This window comes from Amblyomma maculatum, chromosome 11 (genome assembly GCF_055883805.1).
Source record: "Amblyomma maculatum isolate TAMU_Amacu chromosome 11, ASM5588380v1, whole genome shotgun sequence".
Classification (NCBI taxonomy): Eukaryota; Metazoa; Arthropoda; class Arachnida; order Ixodida; family Ixodidae; genus Amblyomma; species Amblyomma maculatum.
The window spans coordinates 36,175,727-36,196,144 of record NC_139354.1 but is presented as its reverse complement, the minus strand read 5'-3'; the positions used below and the strand labels follow the sequence as shown (position 1 = coordinate 36,196,144).

At 45.8% G+C, this 20,418-nt stretch overlaps 1 protein-coding gene across 2 annotated transcripts in view; it reads right to left on the bottom strand.

Moving 5' to 3' along the window:
- Positions 1-2,278: 2,278 nt before the first annotated feature.
- Positions 2,279-20,418, bottom strand: part of LOC146173491 (ubiquitin carboxyl-terminal hydrolase 47-like) — a 67,486-nt gene continuing 49,346 nt past the window's right edge. Inside the window, exons 21-31 of one of the 2 annotated variants that reach the window (XM_084584016.1) lie at positions 19,186-19,277; positions 19,027-19,110; positions 15,746-15,826; positions 15,092-15,207; positions 14,465-14,583; positions 13,795-13,925; positions 12,422-12,469; positions 9,937-10,067; positions 9,768-9,839; positions 9,009-9,202; positions 2,279-6,431 (exon numbers count right to left, since the gene is read on the bottom strand). In XM_084584016.1, the coding sequence (XP_084440142.1) occupies positions 9,058-9,202; positions 9,768-9,839; positions 9,937-10,067; positions 12,422-12,469; positions 13,795-13,925; positions 14,465-14,583; positions 15,092-15,207; positions 15,746-15,826; positions 19,027-19,110; positions 19,186-19,277 (1,019 nt within the window). In that variant the 3' untranslated portion in view covers positions 2,279-6,431; positions 9,009-9,057. The remainder of the gene's footprint in view (positions 6,432-9,008; positions 9,203-9,767; positions 9,840-9,936; positions 10,068-12,421; positions 12,470-13,794; positions 13,926-14,464; positions 14,584-15,091; positions 15,208-15,745; positions 15,827-19,026; positions 19,111-19,185; positions 19,278-20,418) is intronic. The other variant, XM_084584015.1, reaches the window with a different exon arrangement.

The window sequence follows — 20,418 nt, the reverse complement described above, 5'->3', positions numbered from 1 at the left end:
GACTTAGAACGTCTACAACTGATTACTACAACTAAGTACGTTTCGCCGTTCACCTCTTAAGAGATATCTTGAGAGAGCCTGTATTTTTTTTAACGGGCTTGAAAGAAGTCTCCGTGCGACAATTTTCAAGGCTGGCTGAGCAAACTCAGCCACAAGCGGCAGCGACGTACAGAAAAATTTCCAACATATGATGGAAGCGCATCGCGCTCTGACCAGTCGAGGCGCGCTGATGTTTCTGCGTCGCTGTGGCAGAAATCGCGAGCGTTTTAGCTTGCATGTGAAAAGGCTTAATGGCCGCTGGAAATCTACAGTTCTACACACTTACACTGCATGCAATGAAGTGATCAGCAAATAAGTAGGCGAAGGGTAGGAGGGACACAATTAAGCTACGCCTTTACGGGCATCGCACGCTCACCTTGTTCAGCCTTATTCGCGTGCGCGCCCATTAATTGCACTCGACTGCTTTATCTCTAATTCCAGCTTATATAATAACCCGATAGATTTTCTCACACCAAACTCAAATGTCGTACAATCTCATATTTCTCATACGCTGAATGATATTTGTATGATATGGTATGAGATTTGTATGAGAACCCCGTGTGAGTTATCGATATCTCATAGCGTTTTCGGTAGGGTTCTTCCACAAATACCCTCAAGCATAAAGCCATACACTACCACATGACGTAGGAGACCATCTGGCATAAACACCCCCGATTTAATGAAGCCAGCTGCAGCTCAAACAGGAAAACACAGGAAGTTCAAGTGCGCGCTGTTTTGGGGATTTGAGTGCACGTGCGGCTTGTGCATTTCTTGCCATTTTTTTCCGCTTTCCGGTCCTCTCCTATCGTCTCCTCCATTGCTCACGGCCTCTCGTGACTCATACCAGGAGAGGGGGAGCAGTCCAAACGACAGTAGCGATGGCAGGCTGACTGGCGCAGGCCCGCCCGCTGTGCCGAGTGCTTCAATGGAATACCACGATTGCGGGCGTGCCTCAAACTATCTACAGCGTTACCTGTATTATAGTGCATACCTCAATTTTATTCTAACCTACCCTGTCCTTCCTTCCTGCAGCTCACTTGATTTGCCCTTGCTGTTCCTCACTATACATTTCCCCTGCCCCAGTTTAGGTGCTTCATGGTGATTTGATAAAGTAACCACTACCACCACCACCACCACCACCACCACTGGGCTTTGGAGGATGAACTTGAGGTGCTGTCGCATAAGATCTTCCAATCCTTGGAAAGTTTTTCTCCATGTTACGTAACATACAGAATCCTACGACCAATTAGTGCCTGGCACCCGGCCCTGTCAACTGCCATCTCCCATAGCCATGGCTGTGATACTTCGCTCAGAACGGCAACGCCACATTTTCTGTAGAAGAGGGGCATTTATCACTGCCTCTTGAAGAGGAGCCATGTGATGCAATAAGGGTTTGGTTAATGGGTTTTTAACGTCCCAAAGCGACTCAGCTGCTATGAAAGGCGCCGTAGTGGAGGGCTCCAGAAATTTCGACCACCTGGGGTTCTTTAAGTGCATCGACATCGCACAGCCCACGGGTGCTTGCTTTTCGCCTCCATCGAAATTCCCTGGAATTCAATCCCGCATTCTAGAGCACATAAGTCTAGCGCTATAACCACAGTACCACCACAGCGGGACCATGTGGTACAATGAAGATGCAGCAAAGCTACTAGAACATTGCGTGGAGAAAAAACTTTTTTCTTTTGAGTTTTTGTTCAGCATCAACAATGTCACTTAAGATTTAAAAAGGGGGGCTTAAAAAAAAATTTACACGACCAGCGGCAGCTTTCACAAACAGTGTCCCGGACTAGAGATCTGATCAGTTTTAAGTCCTTAGTGCACTCAACGTTTTCATCATCATCATCATCATCCCCAACCAGCTTGAGACTGCAGTGTATGGCCCACTTCCAGCAAAGAGCAAAAGAAATAACCAAGCAAACTGCAACATAGTCACTCAATTTGTTGAGATTCCAGCTCTTAAGATAGATTGGTTTTGATGCTATAACTATTCCTTGGTTGTTTAAAGCAATAACCAGAACAGGTGAACGCAGAAATTCGATAGTCATTTCATGATCGGAGGCAAATACATTCATTGAGCAATGTAGATACTACTATACTAATGCCATCAGCAGCATTATACAGCACATGCAACCAATTAATTGTTGTCTACACTCCTTCAATGCTTGCATGAGCCAATGAGGCCCGTGGATGCACACCAAAAGCACTAACACAAGAAGACGTCAGAAAGCATCACAAAGAATTTTTGTATATCCTCTTTTATTTCGGCGCAATGTGCTCCTTCAAGATCAATAAATAAAATTGTCAACTCAATCACTGCTTGAACTGGCAACTATACAAAACGCGCCGCGTACATAATGCACAAAACGGAATTTAAAAAAAAAGAAGCTTGCAACTAATTTCGCATTGCATTGCACGGTATTTTGGGTGTAAGTTCTCAAACAAAAACCTGTGAACTGGGACAAAGCATGAAGCGGATTAGAGTAACCGGGCATCACTGGCGAGGATGGTGCTTCCTCGCCAAAAGTGCAAGCGAAAATTTCATTCCATTTCACACTTGGTCAGACTCCTCTAAAAGGTTCACGTGCCAGCTTTCTGCCTCCCCTACGTACAACGCCATAGTCCCTGCCTTGAACTCAAGAACTAGTGGCATTCTTGGAGAGGAGATATATCACCACCAGCTCTTCTCTGAAACACATCATAACAGCTCACATCTTAACAGCTGTGTTTATCACAAGGCAGTACGAACCCGACCACTGTTACCCGCTATTCTGTAGGTCTGGCTCCAAGAACAAGAAGCACAGCAGCAGCCTACCCTTCACGGTCATGTTATGAAAAAAGTTCCACTTAGCGAGCTCTGTGGACGACTCTAGACTAGAGCCACGTTAGGCCTATTTGTACGCTTTAAAAAAACGCAGGGTTTACCCACCTGTAAGTCTCTGCACAATTAAGTGGTTGTGACAAACATTCAAACCCTTCACTTTTAAGCAGAAATCGACCACCCGTTACAAAACATGCACCCGGCAACTTCCGTTATAGGCTGCGTGCCAGCCTTCGGTCATCATTCCTTTGCAAATCGAACAGCAGACAACCCTTCCTCTCATAGGAAATCACTGGTGAAGCAGCCGAATCGCTGTGTGGCATCATTTCTAGAGCTTAGACCGAAACACATTCGGAGATGGACTGCAAAGTTGCAGCTATACAACTTCCACATCCATAGCCTGTATTGAAATACACACGTACGGTTGGCAAGATTCACCGAACGGTGCTCCGAAGCTTAGTTTTCACACCATATCATCTTGCAAGGAACCCCGTCTCACTTTGAACAGTTTAGCCGCAATGACTTGACTCAAACATGCAAATTCAGTGCGCTCAAAACATACTCGAAACACCCGCAGGACTGTCGGGAAGTTCAAACGAAATGCACTTGTAGGAAGACTGATTTGTTACCGCCAAAATGGCTGCTAGCCACACCCCCATCCCCCTCTTCTCCATTACACTCAGTCATTTTGTCTAAATTGTGCAGTTTACCTTTGGACTAGTCTAGTTCAACAACTACCCTTCGATGCGACAGCACGTCTGTCCATGCCATAATGGCCCGGTTTCATAGATAAACTCGGCAAGAGAGAAAATGCACTGTGCCCTTCTTTATGGACATACTGAGACCCTGAAGCAGTCCAAAGCTTCAAATACGTCCGAATTTGCCAAGGCTGTACACAACATGCTTGCAATCTCTTGTTTGCCGTCAACACCCTGTCATACTTTAATCCATCATCAGCTTTGCTTAGGCACCCTGAAAGAAGAATGATCTGAGCAAAAGGTAATCACATTTACCTACAGCTGCATATATAGCTGGATAGTATACTTTTTCAAACAGAATTCCATAATCATGTAGCTGTCTTAAGCGTACCGATTAACATTGTTGACAGCAGTACAAAAGCATCCCTAAACGACCAACTAATCATTATCTTAACTCCAAAAATTCCCTTACTCCTTACCATGCTACTTTACTCCCTTAAAAGTTATACCCTTAATAGATGCTAATAACCAACCCTTGTAGACTCCTTCAAGTGTGTGGCAACTCTATCACAAAATGGACAATGCACACCAGTAATCTAGCTTTCTGATGCTTGCCGAGGCAAAAGGCACATGCGAAACCTCTTTGCATTAATTGCCCGGATGCAAACGAGGCAAAGGCTGAAGATGGGTCACAGGGCATGTCTAAGCACTCTATCCGCATGATATGGCGTTGAAAAAGATACCAGAAAAGAAAAGGCAGATCGGCTGAATTGAGGCCATTTCTCGACAAGCAGCCATTTTGAGGGTAACCAGGGAGAGTAGAATGGATCACTGAACGAAAGTCTCCACATTCATCACACCACACTACTGAAGTTCTGGCTCGCCCCACATTCGACCGCAAACGACTAGGCGCAAAGATACACTACGCACGTGGCACTTGGACAATCATTCTGTGCACACGAAAAACCACCGAAGATGAGAACATTTTCCACCATTTTAAACAGTTTTGAGAGGCTTTAACGCACCCGCAAGACTATCATTTTCCTTTCTCGTCTGGGTCAGGGACTGAAACTGGACATCTACCTTAATATTCTCTGGGCTCACCGGGCCTGTCAATCCCATACTGATGATCATACAAATGATGCAGCAATACTGACAACAAAATCTGACAGGTGACTTTGATGCTGTTGGCTTCTAGGTAGTTTAGGTTGGATCAAACTACATTTCGAACATATATTAGCAGATATACAACACAACAATAAAAAAAAAAAAACAGTTTGCAAAGATACTGCAACAAAGTTCTAAAGTAACAAGGTCACGGGGCTACACTTTCGAAGATGAAGCACAGAAAAACTGTACAAATGATAATTTTACCGGAACTGCCTAAAACTGAACAAAGCAGTCATTTGGCAGTGACAACATGCAACATTTTATGCCCCAAAAATTGGGCAGCAACATAGGATCTTGAAAGAATGGACACTGAGTTTAAAAACACCAAATAGACTTTTCAAGTTGGCATTGTTAACTTGCAAGAACACCAGGGCATTGACAACAGGGGCACTATCTTCCAGCTTACCCTACTAATCACAAGCCAGGATTAATAAAGCTGTGAAATTATCTCAAAGCAGTCATCAACTTTTAAACTTTGACACAATTTCTGTCGCCAGTTTCACCATCACTTAAGAAAATCATGCATAAGAGAGGACCGACCCTTTTTCACAAAGCGTGAATAAACAACCATCGGTAAAACTAATGTATGCACTAGAAACCGAACTGAAGGACTGTTAAGGCATGCTCTCCTGGGAGTGCTCGGTTCAGTAAAGTAGTAACATCACGGACTGACATTAAATAGTTACTAGTTACTAATAATTACTTCTGTAAAGATACTAAAACAACCAGAAGATTTTATCAGGTACTTTATCTATCCCTTTGATGCTAAAAGAAACATAGTTCTAACAAGAGTTTTACTGAACCGCATTTTAATTATTTATCTGGTTTTCACATTATTTGGTTCTCGATACCTTCCTCAGAGTACAGCAGTAAAAAAGCTTGATTCAAGCAAGCGTACAAACCAGATAAAAAATCTCGCGACCACAGGGTTTGCTCTTGCGTAAGTAGGCAGTAGAAACACAACTGAAGCTTCAAACCTCACGAGACTATTAAAAACTTTCATCCCTCAGTCCCCCAAACGTTTATCAGGTTTTAGTAGTGTGCTTCCGAGTGCTCCATGTCACAATTGAAAACCAACTTCTCTGGCCCAAAAACTTTCGACATAAACTGTACATTCGGCACAACTCCGCTTCACATGCTGACAGCCCACAAACACATGCAGCAGCTGAGATCTCGTAAAACAGCCCACCATTCCTGAGAAGGAAAGAAGCGCTCTCTGCTGAATCCTGTGCAACTTCACTCGGCATAAAGAAGGAGGTGACAAAAAAATGTGTCGATTGCGGGGAACGCTAACCAGTTGAACGACATAAAAGAGAAAAGAACATGCGAGAAAGCAAGGCATAATAACGAAGGCTGACAAAATGAATGCAAGACAGGCACGTAAGAGACACTGGACGCGTTTTGTGCGCGCAGCTCGAGTTTTCTTTGACACAGGGAGAGAGAGAGAGAGAGAGACGGTGACGACAGTCTGCACCGGGATCCACAGTAGGCGTCTTCGCGCTCGAGGGGAAGGAAACGTCACTCCACACGGGAGGCTTCGGAGTGGCCCTCCGCGGTAGTTGTCGCCGCAGCGACGGCACCGACAGCTCCTCGAGCTCACACCCTCACACACTGTCGCCTCACAGTCACACGGGTTGTTTCACTGGTGTTCTTTGAAAAAAATAACACTAGGCAACAGCAGCAGCAATGTCGTGATCCTGGATGGCCTAGAAATAAAAGGGGACAAATCTCAGTACATACTCTGGAAGGTCTCAATTTGGATCCTAACTTAAAGGGACACTAAAGACAGCCAAAGATGGTATGAAAATCTAATAAACTACATTTGGTGATACTGTCGCCGCATATCCGGCAGCAAAAAATCGAATAATTGCTGAGATATTGCGATAAGAAGTTGAGGTTTTTTCTTGTTCCCGCCGGTCGAATTCAAACTGTGGCCTCCAACTACGTAGTTTGAGTTGAGTGACGCACACTATGACGTAAGCGGAGACTCCATGATAGCTAGCGAGCCGGCGTGGCCCGCGGCGTCGCATCCCTCAAGGGCCAACTTGGCAACAGCGTACTCGCAATGACGGTCCCAGCCGAAATAAATAAAACGATGAAGAGAGTAATTTACCGAGCGATGGGCCCATAAAGGAAGAAAAAAAAAACAGAGCGCTTGTAATGCACAATACTTTACATGTTACTCAAGCTTTTGCGCTCCTTCTTGCACTGTGTATAAACAAACCGAGCCCTCGGTCATCGCAACGCTTCCTGACATGTTTACATACAAATAAGATGTAGTTACCAGCAAAATAGTGTCCTCGCTGCTGCGCTTGTCAGTTTTGAAGCTTCGTCGCACTTTTTTCCTTCAAGGTTTGTGCTACAGCTCCGTGTTCAGCGAAAATTACGTCCACGGTAGCAGAACATGACCGAAGTGCCGGCGCCACTACATTTGCCAGCGCTGTGAAATTCCACATGTTAAAATGGATCCAGTGCACAATACAGTGCGCATAGGCATCCAGAACATTAGTTGCAAGACGTGAGAGCAGGCAGCATGCGCCGATGATCAAAAGTTGTAATTTTTAGACCGGCAGCAGAAACACTATTGTAAATGGGGCCATGACATAAAAACTATAAATATTTCCAAGGTTCTTGTGGCGCGGCGTAGCCGAGCGGTTAGCGGCGAACGTTACGGAGCAAGCAGTAGCGAGTTCGAGTCTTACCGCTTCTGACTTTTTTTTTTTTACAAATCAATTTTTTTTAACCTTTTGTAATGCATTTCTGGTACTTCGTTATTTTTAGTTTTTACTTTTTACCCGAGGCCCTTTTTTTCGCCGGGCGACGAGCGCAATATATCGACGCTCTCCTTGGTATGAGCAGCAAGTATGCCCCTTTTGTTTACGACGCCTGCAAATAGCACGTTGAAGGTCTCGTTGACGCAGTATATGTTGGTCAGATGTGCCATGATTTAGTGAACAATTGAATGATAATGAGTTTTTCCTTCGGTACTTAGCATATGTATGCTTTTCGTGGCGTACGTAGCTGCAGTCAAGCGGTCAGGTCGCAGTCGAAGCGGCAACGGCGGCGATTTGTTGGCGCAGAAGTGTAAACGAAGGAGTGTGTCGGCGGTAGCGGATTTCGCTCGCTCGTGCCTCCGAATGCTCAAATGGGAACCATCAAGGCGCATCTGCTGCTCCAAGCTCGTAATTCAGGCGCTGCAGGTTCAAACAAACTATCCGAGTGCGCACGAAATGCCTGAGCCGAAACATAACCAAAACTCTAAGTATATTTTTGTATTTGCCTTGCAACGTTTACGTTGCCTTTTCGCCGTCGTTTACGTATGATAAAAGCGTGTTATGTTTGAGAAAAAACGTACTACCGCATTCAAACATGCAACGTAATTCGCATTTTTCAGCCTCCGGGATCCCTAGCGCGTCACGTGATTTGTAGTTGCAAGCCTCGGCCGTTTGGCTGTGGTGGCGATACCTGTATTTCTGTTATTCTTCTTTACTACCTTATAACAGCTCTGTTTTCAGTAAGTGGTCATTTTGTAATCAGGAACTGGCATTCTATCTATGCAAACCAACTTCCTTTCTCTCTTTAGTGTCCCTTTAAACTTCCTAATAATTATTTATTAATTACCCTATTAATAACCTCTGCTTCAGGCTGTCTGAACGCACTATGTTTGCAATGCATGCTAGAGCTCCAATTGAAAGAGCACTCTGTTATAATTCCATCTTTATAACCAAGTTCTGTAATCAGGCCATCTTTCTAACTTAGTTCTGCAATGAGGAATGAAATAACAAGGGAAGCGGGGAGTGTCAATGGTTACATGTAAGTACCTAATATGACGGATGATTTCAATAATGTTTAGTGCGATGTTCAAGCATGAAAAGCATTGAAAAAAAAAAAAAAAAATGTTTGAATTAGCAGTAAACCTAGCCAAAGGCCCCACCGATCTGTTTCCAATTGTTTTCTGGCTCTACCATCAAAGTGAATCTTCTTATCTCACTTTCTATCAACTCCTCTGAAGCATCTTAGTAGGCAAGGTTTTGAAGACTTTCAGGCGATAAACTGGTTAACAAACTGCCAAGGCCTGAAGGACGGCTAGAGTTTCACTTGTGCAAGCCATTCACAAAATGAACTCACGCAAGTCGACTGAAAGCTGCCGTCATAACTAGACGCGCCACTGCACGGAGCCAAACCAGGTAATAGACAGGTGATGTAGTCGGTTATCACAACGAGCTGCTGACCTCTATAGGCCGACAGCAACGGTACTTCTCGTACTCTCACAGCAACGGTACCTCTCGTACTCCCTCGTACTCTCACAGTCCACTCACAATGCTGATTCGCTCAGTCCAGGTCGATAGGCACGGAGTGAAGGCTGGGCTTGGTGTCGGATGACAGCGCACTGGTGTCGTTGGGCGGGCTCCCCGTGTAGATCTTGAGGGCGCGCTCTTTCCTCGGGGACGGGACGGCCTTGACACCCTTAGGGGCCCTGGTTTGCACGAAAAAATAACGATTTGTAAGATTAAGCAGAGAGATGGCACATAAAGAAGACGCACTCCATTCATCCTTAGTGTGCATCACTGCAAGAACTAGAGGCATATCTGCCCCTTAACACTATCACATCTGCTCAAACTATGAAAAAAAAAAGAGCAATCTGTACAGAATCAGGCCAACCATGTGGTATAATTAGAAAACGGTATAATCTTCCAAAAATAAACCCCCAGAGCATCTATGCACACTGCACTCTACCATGTCTCGCAGTTCATTGCACCCAACGCAAGGTGCACCCCTTTCCTTCTGCGAAGGTGCACAAACATTGATGCAGCAAAAACGCACTTACATTAAAAAAATTTATTAAATTTTTCTGTAATTCACATCAGAGCAGTCCTTTCCATTATGTTTCAAAAGTTATTCTTCCTTCCTCTCAGCACGTATTCGCATTTCAAGAGGAGATAGTGCCTCTCGCCCCATGTTACAAATTTTCGTGCCTCAGTGCAGCGAGACAACAGAAATGACCAATAAAGAATCAAAAAAAGAACCTGAGAAGCACGCACCTGACATTTTCTCGACTGGAAATCTCCTGCTTCTCTTCCTCCGTCAGTTCTTTCAGGGGCTCCGTTCGGTCACTGCACGCAAAAGCAAGTGGCCATTGAACCTTCATCCAGCAAAGTCCGGTGATATCCAGAAAACATCCGGCAAAGTCTGGTGGTGTCTCAATCTTACCGGTAGAGCACCACCAGGCCATCCTCGCTTATGTACAGCGGCCAAGAGGTGAGGGAAGGCGCATTCAGGTGCCACTCCATCTCTGTGTGCACCGTCAACGATGACACCAGACACGGGAACTGGCCGGGGCACTGGGTAGAGAGAAGAGCAGAACCTTATTTTCTTCGCCTTTCTAAGTCTTGCACCAAGCGGTTCAATCACTGTGGCATACAATTGTAAAACGAAAGGCTCTGGGGTTAAAATCCCAGTCACACCCTTGCTTGCTTTGAAGTAAAATGCAAAAATACCCTTGTGTTACACTCTGTCCATGCACAGCAAAGAACCACAAATGGTTGAGTTTATTCCAAAGCCCTCCATTTTGTAAAGCCCCATAGCCTGTGTGCCGCTTTGGGAAATTAAAACACGTACTGTATTTACTTTGTCATACAGCCCAACCACCCCATACCACACTGTACGACTCCACATTGCACTGCTGTACAATACACCGGTGCACACTACACTGCGCCACCTAGTAGCATACTATAAAAAAAGACCTAATTATAACAGCATTGTGCGCAGTAGATTGTGGAAGAAAGTGGGCTGGATCGATGAGATTAGCAAGTCTGGGTGACCACAGCTGGCAACAAAACACACAGGAGAAGCCCCTGCCCTGCTGTAGATAGAGAGCGATGATTTTACAGGTTACACTAAGGCTGCCTTAACAACAGGCTGCAAGCATTCCTTTGAAATGAAAAGATAGAGGCGGAAAATTTTTTATTCCATGTTTTGACTTTACATATGGCTCAACACAGCAGCATTCACCTGCAACTGGAGAATGATTTATAACTGGATTTCTTCATTTATGTTATTTGTTTCCACAGCTGAATGATGACCATGACAAAGTTCAGCACAGATCACATGATGCATAAAAAAAAATCAACACAAATTCTTTGTCCGTTAAATATGCTACAATTACAATAGTTAATTCAGCTTGCATAAAAACTAGCAAAGCTCGTAATGAAGAACTTTACACACACAGACTTATGCACGCATGCATGCACATCCCAAAAAATCTACCTTTTGTATAATGCTATAATGCCATAGCCAACATCCAGCTATTACCCTGACGGGGTGGCGCAGTGGTTACGGCGCTCGACTACTGTTCCCAAGGACGCAAGATCGAATCCCGGCCTCGGCGGCCGCTTTTCGATGGGGGCGAAAAGCAAGGCGCCGGTGTGCTGTGCGATGTCAGTGCACGTTAAAGAACCCCAGGTGGTCGAAATTTCTGGAATCCTCCACTACGGAGTCTCTCATAGCCTGAGTTGCTTTGGAACGTTAAACCCCACAAACCATCATTGAGCTATTGAAAACGAAAGTGTGGAAATTGATTACAAATCATTTGCTGGTCATCATTGAATACCACATGATAATAGAGTAAAATTTAGGTGATACGAATTCGGTTGATATGAATTTGCGAAATTCCCCAGCCGGAGTGCAAACTTTTGGATGTTCTGAACACTCTCCCGCACTCCTTCATATGACACACACACGCGAACTGCAACTTTGAGCACTACACACTGACCACACATCATTGACTCCACGATCGCCAGACTCTCTGTATGTACGTACCACGGGCAGTTTGCGGTGACGCATGGCCTGCACCTCGCCGACAAGATTTTCTGTCTGGCACGCGCCGCGATAAGCTTTCAGCAGCGCTTAGATCACAAACCGCAGATGTCGCAACCACCACAGTTGGCAACGGCATACGCGGCGAGTGCGCACAGATTGCACATCGCTGTCTGCGTGGCATGCATGCTGACATCTCCTGTCAAGCTGTACGTGCCGTGAGAAGTATGTGGAAGAGGGCGGACCGCAAATCGCCAGTATCGTGATCGCTTTCCAAGCCGCAAAAAGTTCGCAGCGGCGCGCGGCCCTAAGTAGTGGCCGACGGCGCATGTAATAGGTGCACACGCACACTGCACATCGTAGACTTCGCAACTGCTAGTCTCGACATACTTATCGTGAGCAGGCTGCGGCTCCACGCAGCCAGCACGTCGCTATCTCTTGTGCTGTACGCGCCACGAGAAGTCTGGAGAAGCCCGCAGCTCGCATGTTGCCGATATCGTGATTACTTGTCGCACTGTGTGCGCAGTGAGTGGTGAGCTGTAACCGCATGACCGTAATATTCCTCGGACATAAACTGATCTGTGCGAATGCCTTTCCTATGCTTCTGCATACTTACTTTCCTTCGTTCTGATGTTACAAATGTTTTTGCGACCCCTTGAGATTCGTATCACAGAGGTTCTGCTGTACATGCATATTAATGCCTGGCCTGTCATTAAGAAAAAAAAATTACAATGACAATTTTTCTTGACAAACCACTTCAAATCTAGCTAGCTAAATATAAACCTCGTTTCAGTATACGATGTTGCAGAAATTAGTGATGAATAAAATACACATTTCCACAAGGCAAACTAAAAGACTGCTTCGCAATTCCAATGCTCACCTTGGAAACTTCAATGACATCCAGCTGCAAACCACTCAGCTGGGACAACTGCAAGTTCCAAACACACACAAAAGAAACTATCAAAACAGACCGGAAATGACCAAGAAATACAGAAGTGAAATCTCACAAAATGTGAAGGAGCAAAATGCGATGCTGTGAGTCCATTCAAGCACCTCAATGCTTTTCCTGGCATGGCACGTATGCAGCACAAAGTGAGTAACACGCAGAAGTAAATTGGAAGTTTCCTTCCGCTGCTATATCTGTGATTGAATGCTTGAAGGTTGCCAGGATCAAGCAACAGAACAAATGCAGTAACCGCGGTTACTTGCTCATGCTAAAAAGGAAGCATAGAAACGTACGCGTGCACACACACACACACACGCACACAAAAATGACAGCAGTAGTTTGCATGATCTCTCTGGGTTTGTGCACAGCTGTACGTTTAGTTTAATGGTGCAGTACACCAAAGAGGGTTAAATACCAGCCGCTCTCTGTTCTGCAAGGCTCAAACTTGCCCAGTGTTTTTAACAGGTTAGTGAAATCAATAACACATTGTCCATTAAATGAGGAAAATATATACAATCACTTCTTGTGTGGCACATTAACATGCCAAAGTGTGGATATGCCACTTGGCAATCATGATGGCACCTTGCATGTTGCCAACCGCTTATTAAAGAATGCGAGGCAGTTAAATGCATAAAAAAAAAGAAAAATTGGATGATCTGAGCATCACACAAGTAGTGCTACCTTGCTGTCACAGAAGTACAGAAAAAAATGAGAGATTTTTTAAACTAAAACTTTTACCTTAGGAACAGCTACATATACCGTTGAAAGGCAGTGCTTCACTTGTGTATCACGTCAGAGATGCTACAGCACTACCTGTCTGAGAACAGCGACAGAAAGAAAACCACGTCCCCCTTAATTTTTGAGACAATTGCATGGCACTACTGCCCCTGATATTTAAATAGAATTTAGACTTTTCCAGTTAGATGAAATGGAAGTGTCATTTTGCTTGGTTTTTCTTTGGTTAGGCTTAGGTGGTTAAGACATTGGCAGACATGGATTTGCCTTGTTGCCGAGACTCTGGAGTCGAGGACGTCGACAACTACAAGAGGGAAGACACGGTGCTGATCTGTTGTCAAAGGTCGGTGTCAGAAGTCAAGTGGTGGTACACCACAGGTGGTACTATGGTTAAGCTATGTAGCCCCATTGTGACCTCTGACGTGTTGAAGGTCAAGTGGCCTGCAAGGCTGACCTTGGCTGGTACATGGCATAGTGAAGCTTTCGCTTCAAAATCAATGTCTGCGTGAACTGCACCTCTTGCATTTCCCCAAGAATGTACCAAGTGGTCTGGCAGTGTGCATTCCACTCACCGCTTCCTTGAGGGCTCCAAAGGTGCGCTCGGTGAGGACGACCTCATCCAGAGGGTCAAAGGTGAAGGTCGAGGGCCGCCAGCGGCGTACAAACAGCACCAGGCTGCTTGATGAAAGGACCTTCTCCGGCCCTGCGCAACCAAGGCAGGAGAACGTGTTAACCAACCTGACATATCGCCAGGAAGTGAGTGGGTCGAGCAACTGTCATCACAGTGCCGATGCCAGCTAGACAAGCGCATGCAAGAAAACACGAATGCACACCAAAGAAATGCCATACTTGTACGAGTAACCGAAGTAATCTCACTCTCACCAATTTTTAAATGCCCCTGTGGCAAGCCGCTGAAACACAACATATTCCAGTTACTTTGCTAAAGTAACTAAGTAACTGAGGTAAGTTACTACACTTTACATCCAGTTATTGAACTTAGCATTTTATTAGGGGCGCTGTGCTAAAGCTGTCTGAAAAGGACTGATGACTCTGGCTGTATAGTGCACTGGACTGCAATGTCTAGCAATGCGCTTGCTACACGTTGTAGTCATTATGTACTTCTCAACTTGCTCTCCACCAGTCATGTGAACAATGCATCAACGAGGCGAGGAAGTCCTTTTGACCAATTATTTGCTGTTCTGATGCTGTTACTGTTGACTTGCTGCAACAAGGAGCCCTTACCAGGCAGCACCTCCAGGAATACTTTGTGAGAGAGGAACATAGAGGCGTCTGTGTCAAAGCGGTCCCAGTCGAGGTATACCGAGCCTGGATTGCCAGAGGACTTTTTCCTGAGTCGACACCTGCAGGTGGCAAACACAGCTGTCAACAATCCTGGCAACAACACACCCAATGAGAAGAGGATGACAGTATGTAGTACCATAAAAATTTAGGCCTGTATATACGCACGGCAATGAGCAACCTAAGCAGTCAATTATGGATGATGTTTTTTAATGGCGCAGGAGTACCTCAGTCAGCACCACGGTTGATGTGTCAGTCTACAGTGGTGGAGAGCGCAAAGCAGGGACATGTACACGGACGTAGGCACATAAGGTAGGGAGCTGCACAAGGAAGAGCTGCACGAGGTGGAGAGCTGGGAGAGGTGGAGAGCTGGGAGAGGTGGAGAGATGCACGAGGTAGAGAGATGCACGAGGTAGAGAGATGACCGAAGCAGAAGCTACGCATGGCAGGGCAGAACACAGGGCAGGGAGGTGAGGTAGACACAGTGGAAGGTACACAAGGTGGAGCACACAATGTAGGGTATCCCATCTCTATCAGACAATGCGGAACTGACTAGCTTACTCTGCTTACCTGTTGAGAGGAATGTCCTCACCGCACCGCTCACGAATTTCATGCAGGATCTCCTTCTTAATTTGGAGCACAGTCATGCCTTGCGTGAAGATCCAGTCCAGCAGGAACTTGCTTGGCTATACAGAACAAGAAAAAAAAATTAAAATGAACAGGAGGAAAGTTAGCCCTTGGTTTATCCACGGGGAAAGAAGCTCCTTCGCAGTTGAATCTCCATAATACAATAATGGTTAATTTGAAGATAACTTCCCGGCCAAGTACCTTGTGCACAAAATGAATTTTGAATGCTCTGAATGCTCATCCATGCCAACAAAAGATTTAAATAATTAAGCTCCAAATGCACCGTTAGGTTCTAAGCATGACCATGTCGTCGAGAGACTAAATAAATTCCACTGGCCATGAACAGAACTGAGCGAATGCATTTCCCGTGGTTTTGAATGTTGCCCTTGTTCATTTTCAATGATCATTTCAGTTACTCATTTCATTTTCAGCTATCTTCTGTAAGAATATTTTCCGCGACATACCCCTGAGGACAGCATTATTAAGATTCTGTCATCTCTATGCTGACACTGACATTGTACACAAACTTTCACTATCGTCGGGCGAACAGGGTGTTCCTAAGGGATCAGGTAACACCAGCCAAGCAAGCAGCCTCACCTCTGGAGAGTTTGGAGAGAGCAGGAACACTTCCATGCGATGCTCGCCAGATTTGAGTGCCCTGCCCAGCTTGATTAGGAGCTGCACAGGACAAAACACGCTAGCTAGAACAACCTCACCACTTGGCTCCACAACACTGCACACAACCCAGTCTTCACCAAAACTATAGTATAGTATAGTTAAGTATAATACTTAAGACAGTGCAAAATTGTTAACAGCCTAATTTTTTATCTTCGCATTTGCCTTTACATGCACATCTTTTCGTTCAAGAACAAGTAATGAGCAACAATGAATAATAAAAGGGGAAAATTCACATATCGTAACAGGTTCCAGCATTAGCTGCAAAAGAAAATTTGCTTTTTTTTTTTTTGCCTTCATGCTTCGTTTATCTCACAATCCTTTGTGCCAAAATTTGCTGCCAGGCAGCGTTTCGTTTCAGTGCAAATCAATTTCTTATACGGGCGTGCAAATATTCAAATCTTCAAAGAGTATTTGCTCATTGACTTCATTAACACCAGCCACTTTCAGTCCTTAGCAATTTTTCTAAACAAACCTAACAACCACGAACACTGAATTTCCTGTCAATCCTCGCAAAGAAAACTGCTACTGAATGGCAGTACCTCGCACCTGCACCATGCCCATTCTCACTACTCGTATTTGTACTGTCAGCATGTGAAAAAAGCCCATGAAAGGAAATGTTAGGCCTAGTGTGCAATCGATGCTCCCCAGATGTCTAAAGCCGCCAGAACGTGCTTGATCATAACGAACATTGACAGTCATTGGCATTGCATTTATTGTATTAGATTTTTACAGCACATAACCCGATTGTCCTTTTGATAGAAAAAAAGTCAAAAGGTCCGTTATGCATGCTTTTTTTTATGTTTGATACGCATGCATCACTCAATTGACACTGGAGCCCGCCAGTGCGCAGCATGCTTGGTCGGCAGTTTTACCGTATTTACTCGCATAATGATCGCACTTTTTTTTTTTAAATATTGACGGAAATTTCGGGGTGCGATCATTACGCGGGGTAAATTTTCTACAAAAAATTTTTGAGCACCGAAAACGCAAACAAGTTGCAGGTCAGATGTCTTAGAACATATATCTCGATTACAACCAAAAATGAAAGCTGAGTAAGGCTTACCTTCGCAATAAACACGCACATTAAGCATCACATGGGAGTGCACAATGCCCATTTATTTTTTTTCGTCAGTACTCTAATCAAAGTCTGAATCCTCGCCATCTTCGCTTTCACTGCTGCACGACTCATCGGAAACGGCAGTGTCGTCGCTGGGAGCATCTTCACAATCCCACAGGAAGTCATCTTCCGTTCCATCCAAAGCGTTAGATATGCCTGTCTTCTTAAAACTCTTAGCCACTACCTCGTCGGGGATACTGCTCCACGCTTCTGTTGGTTGGTTGGTTGGTTGGTGGGGTTTAACGTCCCAAAGCAACCCAGGCTATGAGAGACACCGTAGTGGAGGACTCCGGAAATTTCGACCACCTGGGGTTCTTTAACGTGCACTGACATCGCACAGCACACGGGCGCCTTGCTTTTCGCCTCCATCGAAAAGCTCCCGCCGAGGCCGGGATTCGATCCCGCGTCCTTGGGAACAGTAGTCGAGCGCCGTAACCACTGCGCCACCCCGGCGGGGTCCACGCTTCTGTGATCCACGAGCACAGCATCTCCACGGATGGCCTTCTAATCTTTCCGCTCGGCGTCAAATCATGCTGGCCCATCGCCATCCACTCAGCATAAAGTCGTCGAACGTTGTCCTTGAACGGTTTGTTCAAAGACACGTCGAGAGGCTGCAGCAGCGAAGTCAGGCCGCCAGGAATGACTGCAATGTCCGTGTGCAGCTCTTTCAACTTGGCACGCACGCTATCCACAAGGTGACCCCTAAAACTGTCCAAAACCAGAAGCGAGGGAAGCAGAAATGCTCCTGGTCTTCTTCCCCAAACAGTCTTGATCCAGTCGACCATCAGGTCTGCAGTCATCCACCCTTTCATCTGTGCACGTATATGGATGCCACGGGGAAAGTTTCCCTTCGGAATAGTCTTCCGTTTGAAGATCACGTATGGTGGCAGCTTCTGCCCGTCGGCCGTCACAGCAAGCATGACTGTGCATCGCTGTTTTTCTGCGCCAGACGTCTTCACGAGGACTCTCCGAACACCCTTCTCGTTCACAGTTGTATTCCGGGGCATGTCGAACGTCAGTGGAGTTTGATCGGAGTTTCCAATTTGCGACATGAGGTAACCGCATTTTTCGCGAAGCCTAGTGACGAAGTGATGGAAGTCTATCACTTTGCCTTCGTACGCGGCTGGGAGCCGCTGGCACAACGACGTCCGCCGCCTCTGGGAAAGTCCATTCCGTCGCATAAAGCGAGTCGTCCAACCAGAGCTAGCGCGGAAATCCTTTGCGGCGATTCCCAGCTTCCTGGCAGTTGTGCGCGCCTGCGTCTGTATCATTTCTAATGACACTGCACAACCATCCTTGCGCAGGTCCCTCACGTATTCTAGGACCGCCTCCTCAACACGAGGGAACTTGCCCGTTTTGGGTCCACGGAAAGCCCGCCGTGTCTTGTTCGTAGCCATCAGCTTCTCGCGCTGCTTCTTCCAATAGCGTATCCTCATTTCGTCCACGCCGAAATGCCTACCGGCAGCGCGGTTGCCATGCTCCAGTGCATAGTCGACAGCCTTGAGCTTGAACGCGGCGGTGTAACTGGCATACCGCCCCATGGTGAAATGGCGTAAACTCTCACAAAAACACAAAGCACGCTACGACGCTGCCGAATTGCAAAATGGCGAACGCCGCAAAGCATGGAATCATGGGAACTCCAACGTTACTAGACTAGGTTGGGAACTCGTCGGAATGCATTCGCTGCGGGATGACTGCAGATCAACCACCAGGCGGCTCCATGTTCGGGGTGCGATCATTACGCGGGGAATTTAAAAAATGGAATTTTGACCTCAAAATTCAGGGGTGCGATCATTACGCGAGTGCGATCATTATGCGAGTAAATACGGTAATGTTGTCATCTTTTCTTTCATGTGCCACTGTTTTGGTAGGGTGGGAAACTCCTTTTGGCTGCTAGGTACACTAGTCGAAACTACGCATTTTTTGACTGCAGATTCCAAAATTCAACAGTAAAAATGCTTTTGCGTGCCTCGCTAATCAGCCTGTTGACGAGATTACAACAAGACTGTAATCACATTGCATGAAGCATGCCAGAAACTTGTCAGTACAGCCCTTCTAGCGTGCGGACCCATGTTGTTCCTACCTTGGTGTCCTCCGCATACGAGACAAGATTGTCTGAGAGCTTGGTGCACTCAAACTCCTGGTTGTTGGAGTACACCCGGAACACCTGCGTGCAAGAGCGGCAGCGAGCTCAGAACTCAAGTAAACAAAAGATGACACGGGGATTTCTTCCTATGCTCACCTTGAAGTGGCTGGAGTCGATGCCCACGAATGGCTCCAGTTCTTTCTTTAGCGAGGCAAATGTGATGCGCTTGTCGACATACACACGAAGCCCTGTACAAGAGAAGAGAGGCAGTGGTCTCAGTTTTTAAGGCAAAAAGGCTTTCTTGGCTCATCAGTGGCATGCGCAGAAAGTGACTGTCCACGGAATGCGCAACCAGACAGATCCAAACCCAATCCAGCAAAATCTACATAACAAGCCAGAAAAGACAATACTGAATCCAGTCACGATTACTTGGCTGCAATGCCTTAATGATATTGCATAACGACTAGCCCCATTAGCCATAGCCTGGATCCAAGCCATAGGCAAAACATCCAGTCCCAAATCCACATAACAAGCCAATACCAAATCCAGTCATTGTTAATTGGCTTTGACGCCATAATGACAATGTATAGACTTAGGCGTGCCAGCGACTTGCAACATAGTCACTGCCCTAATCCAAGTCATAGCCAACAATGAAATTAAGAATTCACATAACAAGCCAACCAAAGTCAATGCAAGACAACCGTGCTTTCACGTTGCCTCACACACAGTGGAAGAATACATTAGGTAAGCGAACGACCGCCACCAGCCGCTGAGCACCAATGTTCTGTTTCCATAGCACACGACAGATGGCGCAACGAACTTCTACCTGCTGCGATCGCGAATCTGCTGAGGTTCTGCTGTTGCGCCTGCTTGCGCGCTCGATTATATTGTTGAACTCGTCGCCCTCATGCCGAATTTCACCGATCAACTTCAACCGGCCCTCATTCCTCGCATCAAAAATGTTATCCCCGGCGACTGCTAGAATCGTACTTAGCAAAGAACGCAAACCTGTGAGAATTATGTTTTTCTCTTGCCGCTCTCACCGATTCAATCTGTTGGCATGAGTTCCGTGGGAGGTTTTATATAGCTACTACAATGATGAATAGAAGATTGAATATTTTTCATTGCTAAGAGAATAACAATAACAAGCATGCACGGATGACAAGTTGGAGAACAGGACAGGTTTTATCAGCCAGCATGACGCACCAGAGCGAGAGTGTATAGTTGCACCTCGGCCCGCTCAATGTGGGTACTGCCTGCAACAAAGCCCATTCAACCGAGACTCCGTATGTTTTGAGGCGAAAGCCTCTAATGCCTCATCGTTCATGCCAGTGTTCAATTAAGTATGCCCATGCAGCTTTTTTCCCTGCCACGGCCGTCTGGTATGAC